General features: G+C 42.3%; 1 protein-coding gene across 1 annotated transcript; it reads right to left on the reverse strand.

Moving 5' to 3' along the window:
* Window positions 1-282: 282 nt before the first annotated feature.
* On the reverse strand, window positions 283-8558 carry LOC117445485 (collagen alpha-1(V) chain-like). Its single transcript, XM_034081209.2, has 16 exons — window positions 8477-8558; window positions 7525-7578; window positions 7375-7428; window positions 6596-6649; window positions 6457-6510; window positions 5505-5558; window positions 5365-5418; window positions 5240-5293; window positions 5140-5157; window positions 4012-4074; window positions 3760-3885; window positions 2760-2898; window positions 2576-2682; window positions 2349-2423; window positions 1959-2279; window positions 283-465 (listed from the first exon to the last, which is right to left on the reverse strand). The coding sequence occupies exons 2-16, from the start codon at window positions 7525-7527 to the stop codon at window positions 313-315; spliced, it is 1329 nt and encodes a 442-aa protein (XP_033937100.1). The 5' UTR covers window positions 7528-7578; window positions 8477-8558; the 3' UTR covers window positions 283-312.
* Window positions 8559-9941: the final 1383 nt, after the last annotated feature.

A 9941-nucleotide genomic window follows, 5' to 3' on the forward strand; every position in this document is an offset into this window, starting at 1 on the left:
CTCTACGTGAAATCTGTTTAAAGTAATACAATTACTCATCAACACATATTTAATAACGGTGAAGATAATTCTCCATTCCTTCAGATTCAATAAATATACACACGAACAGCTGTGAGAAAATATCTAGACTATATGTCCCTGCTCTCTAAAGAAATGAGATATTTACAGTATTACACACACACACACACACACACACACACACACACACACACACACACACACACACACACACACACACACACACACACACACACACACACACACACACACACACACACACACACACACACACACACACACACACCTCTCAGGTCACAAGAAACAGAGGGGTCCCAGCACGGCGGTGATTTCAGAGACGGTTGGAGAACACACCGTAGGCTCCGCCCCCACGTCTCTGACAGGAAGTAGCTGCATGTCACCTCGATGCAGCTCCGTTCCCCCCCGCACCGTCACAGACACCTCCACCTGTAGGATCAGACGGGAGAGAAGGAGATGGGAAGTTAAAGGTCCCCTGTGACGCTCTTTCTCATCAATATATCACAGGTGTCAGATATATCCAGAGCCTGTCTCTGATTGGCTGAAATACCAAACAGATCATTGCAGCATTACCCATAATCCCCTCTGTTTCAGCCCTGTTTCCAAAGAGCTGATTCTCTGTCTGTGACTTTAGATGAAAATCAGGAGCCCCTCCCCCACGCCCCTCTGAGAGACATTTGGACACATGTTGATGTAGAGGAGACATGAAGAAGAGGAGACACATGTTGATGTAGAGGAGACATGGAGAAGAGGGGACACATGTTGATGTAGAAGAGACATGGAGAAGAGGGGACACATGTCGATGTAGAAGAGACATGAAGAAGAGGGGACACATGCTGATGTAGAAGAGACATGAAGAAGAGGGGACACATGTTGATGTAGAAGAGACATGAAGAAGAGGGGACACATGTTGATGTAGAAGAGACATGGAGAAGAGGGGACACGTGTTGATGTAGAAGAGACATGGAGAAGAGGGGACACATGTTGATGGAGAAGAGACATGAAGAAGAGGGGACACGTGTTGATGTAGAAGAGACATGAAGAAGAGGGGACACATGTTGATGTAGAAGAGACATGAAGAAGAGGGGACACATGTTGATGTAGAAGAGACATGAAGAAGAGGGGACACGTGTTGATGAAGAAGAGACATGAAGAAGAGGGGACACATGTTGATGTAGAAGAGACATGAAGAAGAGGGGACACATGTTGATGTAGAAGAGACATGAAGAAGAGGGGACACATGTTGATGTAGAAGAGACATGAGGAAGAGGGGACACATGTTGATGTAGAAGAGAGACGAAGAAGAGGGGACACATGTTGATGTAGAAGAGACACGGAGAAGAGGGGACACATGTTGATGTAGAAGAGACATGAAGAAGAGGGGACACATGTTGATGTAGAGGAGACATGAAGAAGAGGGGACACATGTTGATGTAGAGGAGACATGAAGAAGAGGGGACACATGTTGATGTAGAAGAGACATGAAGAAGAGGGGACACATGTTGATGTAGAGGAGACATGAAGAAGAGGGGACACATGTTGATGTAGAAGAGACATGAAGAAGAGGGGACACGTGTTGATGAAGAAGAGACATGAAGAAGAGGGGACACATGTTGATGTAGAAGAGACATGAAGAAGAGGGGACACATGTTGATGTAGAAGAGACATGGAGAAGAGGGGACACATGTTGATGTAGAAGAGACATGAAGAAGAGGGGACACATGTTGATGTAGAAGAGACATGAAGAAGAGGGGACACATGTTGATGTAGAAGAGACATGAAGAAGAGGGGACACATGTTGATGTAGAAGAGACATGAAGAAGAGGGGACACATGTTGATGTAGAAGAGACATGAAGAAGAGGGGACACGTGTTGATGTAGAAGAGACATATAATGTACTAAACACTGAACAGGAGACTGACCTCACAGCCTCTCCTGGACACGGAGGTGAAGTGGGAAGGGATTTCTGTGCCGGAGTCTCCCAGCAGGTGATCAGCTGACGGCGTGTCTCCCAGCAGGTGATCAGCTGACGGCGTGTCTCCCAGCAGGTGATCAGCTGACGATGTGTCTCCCAGCAGGTGATCAGCTGACGACGTGTCTCCCAGCAGGTGATCAGCTGACGGCGTGTCTCCTGCAGACCTGGAGCTGTTCTCCGGGCAGCGCAGCGTCAGCATCTGCGAGGACGAGAGGCTGTGCAGCCGCAGGAACCTCAGCTGGACCACATCCAGTCCGACGTACTCAAACTGCAGAGACACACGGGAGTCCGTTTCCAGATGTATCCAAAGTGTCTCTACTCATTAAAAATGCGTTACCTTGTTCCCAGCGTGCTGCTGACTGAACCATTGGACCGGTGCATTCTTCTTCTGTGGTTTCCAACTTAGCTTGATCTAAAGAACAGGAGATTAACGATTACAATGGGCGACCTGGGGCCTTAGCTGCAGTTTGATGTTGTGCCGTTTTTTTGATTGGATATTTGTAGTTTAGGGACAAAATCGCCACTCCACGTTATAATAATGATACATGGAGTAAGTGAGTGTACCTGTGAGGGGAGAGGCTCGATGCAGGTCGCTCCTCCGGCTGTGAAGTTACAGAAGACCCTCACAGAGTCGTGCGGACAGCCTTGGTTGGGGTCCATGTAAAAGAAACCTGCGAGATGATCCACTTTAGTGCCCCATCAGTCAGAACATCGTTCAGTACAGAGCGCAGCGCATTCAGAGGCTCACCGTCGCTCAGGTGAGGGTGCATGACACCCAGCTCGAAGCAGGAGGTGGCCGGATCCTCTTTGGTTCCCTGAGGCCAGCTGGACGAATCCTCCTCCTCCTCTTCCTCCTCCTCTTCCTCCTCAGACAGCAGCCTGGACCCCTGGGGTTAATGCGGTCAAGGGAAGATGTGAAGGAACACTTACACTTATTAAAAATCCTGAACGTCCTCTTCCAACATGAGAGTAGCATGCTACAAAGGTATCAACTGTAGCTGTGAACATGACAGGATGTGAGATGACCCAGAAGAGCATCAGGACTGCTTGAGGCAGATGATAGCTATGTGATGAACATGATGACTCAGCCTCTATGGAGAGAGACATCAAGCATGCTCATTTCTGACGTGGAGCTAATCTGAAGTACACATTGAATACTGCTTTCTGTTCCTCCATCTTGTGACTGTGTGACTCCCTCTCTTGATATCAGCATGTGAAGGACACTGTGAAGGAACTAGTCTCTGTATGTGATGACTAGGGACCAGGGATTATTAACATTTTGAAGTATTCAGGAAAATTCTGAATTTTGAGAAAAATTCAAAATTTTGAGAAAGTCAGATTTTTTGGAAAAATACCAACAAATTCTCTTTTTTTGTTTTGACTACTTCCATTCTTGAGAGGATAATCAATAAATTGCTAATCTGAAGTAAACATTGAATACTTCTTTCTGTTCCTCCATCTTGTGACTGTGTGACTCCCTCTCTTGGATATCAGCATGTGAAGGACACTGTGAAGGAACTAGTCTCTGTATGTGATGACTCCTTCCCTTCTGGAGAGGACACATGGGTCCTGAGATGAAGCTCAAGCCGGGGACGAGGGAGAGTTCTCTAACATATCAAGAAACACGTGAGTTGTCTGACTGAACTGCTACGCATTATGTGGACAGAAGCCGTGACACAAAACAAATCAGGGACACGGAGTAGATAAAGTTTATCTGAGAGGGACACTTGAACCCACGATCAGTTTACCTTCAGCACGTTTTCAGGTTTGAATCTTTTAATGCGTGCTGTTTTGGGTCTCTGACGACCCGGTCTGAGCTTTGATCCCCGTCTTGGTGAAGGCCTGCGTCTGATGCCCGGTGCTCCTGGCTTCCCCTGTGAGGAAAAAGGGGAGAAACTCATGGCAATACATTACAATTGAAATGCCTCTTCACACTTCACAGTATGTTACAGTTAACTTTCTTTTGTTTTAACTGATGATTAGACGAGTGCATGTCTTACTGGAGGTCCTGGCTTGCCTCTCACTCCCTTTGGTCCTCTCCCTCCTTCGATTCCTTTCATTCCCTGTAAACACAGTCAGACTCTGTCTCGATACGACTAATGCATTTCAACAAATCTCACTATTCACACACATGGTAACCGCAAATAATGAAAGACTGGAATAATTTCAGGCTGACTGCATGAGCTTTCAAAAAAAATTCTTTGTTGCAAAAGAACATTTGAAAACAGTGAAATCAGGATGCAGGAGACGAGATCCGGTCAAAGAACACACTTAATAGTCAAAAAACATAAATTACAGTATTGTCAGTTTGCTGTTTATATCATGTTTATATATATATATATATTTTTTTTAAATACTTTTTCCTAAAATACAGATTTCTTTCTGAAAATGTCAAAATTCTGACTTTTAAAAAAATGCTGACTTTTTCTGAAAATTTCAAAATTCTGAATTCTGATTTTTGGCCCAAAATCTCAGAATTCTCAGAATATCAGACTTTTGACTTTTTTCTCAACATTTTATAATGCTGACTTTTTTCTGAAATGTTCTAAATTCTGAATATTTTCAGAAAATCTCAAAATTCTGACTTTTTCAAAAATGCTGACTTTTTCTGACTTTTTCTTGGAAATCTCAAAATTCTGAAATTTTTCAAAAAATCAGATTTTTTTCTGAACATTCCAAATTTAGGACTTTTACCAATAATTCTGACGTTTTTCCGAAATGTTCAAAATTCTGACAATTTTTTGAAAATCAAAAAAAATTCTGACTTTTTTCTCAACATTTTATAATTCTGACTTTTTTCTGAACATTTCAAAATTAGGACTTTTTCCTATAATTCAGACGTTAATCTTAAAATTAGGACTTTTCTCAAAATCTCAAAATTCTGACTTTTTAATTTTTTTTGACTTTTTTTTGGAAATCTCAAAATTCTGAAATGTTTCTAAGAATCTGATTTGTTTCTGAAAATCTCTAAATTAGGACTTTTTCCTATAATTCTGACGTTTTTCTGAAATGTTCTAAATTCTGAAAATATCAGAATTTTGACGTTTTTACCCAAATGACTTTGTCAGTCTTGTTAATCAGTGCGTTTCCTAAAATCTCGCTTGCATGGAGGCAATAAAAAGTCTCACCTTCTTCCCAAGCTGGCCCTGTAAGAAAAAACAAAACAGAAATTACTTTTGTGAAGTGTTTCATGACTTTATCAAATAGCAAAATATCAAAGCAACGTACAGCGAGTCCGAGGATGCCTTTACGCCCGTGTGGACCCCGAGGACCGGCCTCTCCCTGTGAAAATAAGTACATTCATTATTAAATTACTGCTAAAAATATTTAAAAGGGAAGTAAAAACCACTCACCTGCTTTCCTTTATGGCCTATTCGACCCTTCAGCCCCTGCAGACCAGGATTCCCCTGGAAGGTAACAATGTGGTAAAGCAGGAGAAATTTAGCATTTTTTGGAATGTAAATTATTCTAATCTTCAATTATTTCAACCAACCTTTAGCCCAGATGGCCCGACTGGTCCAAATATTCCCATTTCACCTGGGAGACCCTGTAAACAAAGTTGTCAACAAACAATTATCAACAGTGTCTGATTTTTGCAAGCCGATCAGAGCTTATCGTAAAATCGTTTCCCATTAGTATATTCTTACAACAAAGAGTCAAGTATATAATTGGAAATGAAAACATAAACCATCTTAATGATAAATAAAACATATTTTTCCCAATAAACCCCGTAATGCAGTACACTTATACCCCTTTCCCACCAAACCAGTTCCAGTTCTAGCTCCGTGCTTTTATGGTTCTGGACCGGTTCTTCTATTTAGCCCCAGTTGTGTTTCCACCGCTCAGAGCCCAACTGGTGCTTCGTCATTACATCACCGTTAAAGTTAGCGTGACATATATGGTTCTTAGTTTCTGGACGAGCAAATAAGAACTGTTTTTCGGGAGTCAAGAACTGGCCCCAATGCGGTGGAAACAGGAAGAACCGGTGCTTAATCAGACACTAGCTCCGATCTGAAATCAGATGCATTATTGCCCCGATTAAGACTCTGCAACTTAATACAGATTTTAATTAAAGATTTATTTACCAGAAAATAGTGATCAGGATTGTTTGGATTAAGATCATTTCTTAAAAAGGTAAACTAGTTCCAGTTCTAGCTCCGTACTTTTCTGGTTCTAAACCGGGTCTTCTTTTTAGCCCCAGTTGTGTTTCCACCGCCCAGAGCCCAACTGGTGCTGCGTTCTGACATCAGCGTTTAAGTAAGCGTGACATATTTGGTTCTTGGTTTCTGGACGGGCAGTCAAGTGGGGCCAGATAAGAATCGGTTTTCGGGGGCAAAGAGCCCTCTGCGGTGGAAACAGGAAGAACTGGTGGGGAATTGGGCACTAGCTCCGAACTGGCCCTGTAAGCGCTTTGGTGGGAAAGTGGCATTAATGTTGGACTTTACCTTCAGACCAGAGATTGAAGACTCTCCCTTCTCTCCTCTCAGTCCTGGAAGACCCTGTACAGATCATACAGATATTTACAGATGTTATGTTAAGTATTTTATGGATGCTGTTTTAAAATTATTATTCTGCTTTCTATACCTTTGGCCCCATTGGTCCAGGTGGTCCTTGTTTTCCTTTGAATCCAGATTTACCCTGAAACACAGAACAGGACATCAGTAGGACATTTCATTATAGAGCAGATTAAAAGGCAATATGCAATATGTAGGTTAACAATAATTGCACAATAATATCCTGCATTATATTTGTTACTGTAAAAGTGTTTTTCCACATGAATATTTTCCACATCCACGTGTATATATATATATATATTTTTAATGTATTTCTTGTGTCTTAATTTCTCTAATTTCTTAATTGCCTTTTTTTATGCTGCTGCAACATTTCCCTTTCTCTCAGCCAGCCAGCCAGCCATCCATCGAGCCAGCGATCCACCAGCCCAGCCAGCCACAGCGAGCCAGCCAGAGCGAGCCAGCGAGCCAGCCATCCAGCCAGCAGCGAGCGAGCGAGCGAGCGAGAGAGCAGCGAGCGAGCGACGATCGATCCAGCATCCATCTATCGATCTATCTATTATCCATATATCTATCTATCCATCTCTCTATCCATCTATCCATCCATCCATCTATCCATCTATCTATCTATCTATCCATCCATCTATCCATCTATCCATCTATCCACATTATATTAAGGGACAATCACACGTTAATAAAGTAAAATAAGTACTTAGTTACTTGATGGTTAGGCGGTGTTATTGCACACCAGGGGTACATCAAACTATATACACATGTCCACAGTGAATATACAGTACATTTGGACTATTTCAATTCATTATAAAAAAATGAATAAAGGCAATAATGTTGTACCTTAAACGCTGGTGCTCCACTGCTTCCTCTGACCCCAGGAGATCCAGGGTTTCCCTACAACGTTAAACACATTTTAGATGTATTTAATGTCACAAAATATGGTTTTATGGTGAAGTTATGCACGTCATCCATGTGTGTTTTGGAGCTTACCATTTTGCCAGTGCTGCCAGGTTTCGCAGGAGCTCCTCTGAAACCTACATCACCCTTTGGGGACGAACAGATCATAATTTAGTAAAAAGATGAACAATATAACGACTACATGTATTATACACTGAACAAAAATATAAACGCAACACTTTTGTTTTTGCTCCCATTTCTCATGAGATGAATTCAAAGATCTAAAACATGTTCTATAAACACAAAATAACAATTTCTCTCAAATATTGTTCACAAATCTGAAAGAATGTGTGATCGTGAGCACTTCTCCTTTGCCGAGAGAATCCATCCCACCTCACAGGCGTGGCATATCAAGATGCTGATTAGACAGCATGGTTATTGCACAGGTGTGCCTTAGGCTGGCCACCATAAAAGGCCACTCTGAAACGTGCAGTTTTGCTTTATTGGGGGGGTCTGGGGGGGTCCGAAAACCAGGCAGTATCTGGTGTGAGGGGTAGCGTTAGGGTTAGGGTAATGTTGTGAATCGAGTGGCCTGTGTTCGTCGTCCATAACATACTCCTGCCCATACCATAACCCCACCACCACCACGGGCCACTCGATTCACAACATTACCCTACCCCTACCCCTCACACCAGATACTGACTGGTTCTCGGACCCCCCCAGACCCCCCCAATAAAGCAAAACTGCACGTTTCAGAGTGGCCTTTTATTGTGGCCAGCCTAAGGCACACCTGTGCAATAATCATGCTGTCTACTCAGCATCTTGATATGCCACACCTGTGAGATGGGATGGATTATCTCGGCAAAGGAGAAGTGCTCACTATCACACATTCTTTCAGGTTTGTGAACAATATTTGAGAGAAATGGTTATTTTGTGTATATCGAAAATGTTTTAGATCTTTGAGTTCATCTCATGAGAAATGGGAGCAAAAACAAGTGTTGCGTTTATATTTTTGTTCAGTGTAGTAAGGACTGTTTTAACCTACTGGATCTCCAGGATTTCCTTCAACCCCGAGTAACCCATCCAGACCACTGAGGCCCTGAAAACAAGATCACAAGACAAGGAAATAATCGTCAAGACATTCCTCTCTTTCGGTTCTTTGCGAGCTTGAAAACAACTCTATTTCACGATCTGTTTATTTTCTGTGTCATTTGGGATTGTCACAGTCTGTCGGGTTCCTGTTTTACTTTGAAAGTCATTCACCCCTTGTCTCATGTCTGTATGTGCTTCCTGTCGCCTCCCCTCTCCAGCTGTTTCTTGTGATTACCCTTCTGTGTATTTAGTCTTGGGTTGCTGTCGAATTGTCCAAAAATCATCTCCTATCGTCTTTTCCTATCCACTATTCCTTGACCTCTGTGTGAAAGGTCACGGGGTTAAGGGATAGTGGATAGGAGAATTCAAAAGGACTTAGGAGAAGAGACTGCGGTGCTTTGAGAATCGACTGCACTTTCACTATCCGACGTATTTATGAATCACAAATGTGCGTCTGCTGGGGGGAAACTACAGTTTTTTATTCAGCGGACTACATGGATGTTTAATAAGACTACTTTAAGTGCATCCAGATACTTTGCACCGTGCTCTGATGGTGTTGTTTTATGAACGTGGACAACAGAGAAACATGACCAAGGTTGGAATTGAAATAAAAAAGAGAAGTGAAACTTATGGTTGTCACCCTCACCCTCCACTCCTTTCCTTTCGTAAAGGAAGGTCCAGTGGTTCCTAAGCTAAAGGAGGTTATAAAGGAAGTTTCAAAGCTCCTTTCCTATCATCTCGATCAGTGTTTCTCAAAGTGTGGTCCGCGGACCACTGGTGGTCCATGAGCGCCCCCTAGTGGTCCGTGAGTATATTGGTAAAATTTCACATTTCAAATAAATAAATACATTTAAGTTTTCCGCACTCTCGCCGGAATATCTCAGCAATGGAGCGAGCTTAAGTTTCACTTTTGATTGCATGATATAGCCCAGCGCAACACCTTCATCACACATGTTGCCACTTGTTTGTACCGTTGTCAGGCGATTTGTAATTTGTTGTAGAAAAGCGATGTGATTTTGGATATTTGTGGAGTCCGCGAGTGTGTTTTTATTGGTTAAGTGGTCCTTGGTATGAAAAGGTTTGAGAACCACTGATCTAGATAATTCTAACAGCTCTCATCATGGCTGACACTGAGGTACTTCCGGGTCATTTCACTCCGTGAGGAAGGTTTCTGAAAATCATATTTTTTTCTGGAAATCTTGAAAATTCAGAATTTGAAAATAAAAAAATCATAGTCTCTCAAAATTTCAATTCTGACTTTTTTCTCAAAATCTCAGAATAATTAAAAAATGATTATATTCCCGGTTTGTTCTTGTTTTGATTGTTTATTTTTCCTTTTGTTCCTCCTCGCCTGCCCCTGCCATTTGTTTTGTGTTGTCCCAGCTTTTATTCAATAAATGCTCGCGTTTTGTTTTCTG

The sequence above is a fragment of the Pseudochaenichthys georgianus genome, chromosome 4 (assembly GCF_902827115.2).
Source record: "Pseudochaenichthys georgianus chromosome 4, fPseGeo1.2, whole genome shotgun sequence".
In the NCBI taxonomy this organism is placed as follows: Eukaryota; Metazoa; Chordata; class Actinopteri; order Perciformes; family Channichthyidae; genus Pseudochaenichthys; species Pseudochaenichthys georgianus.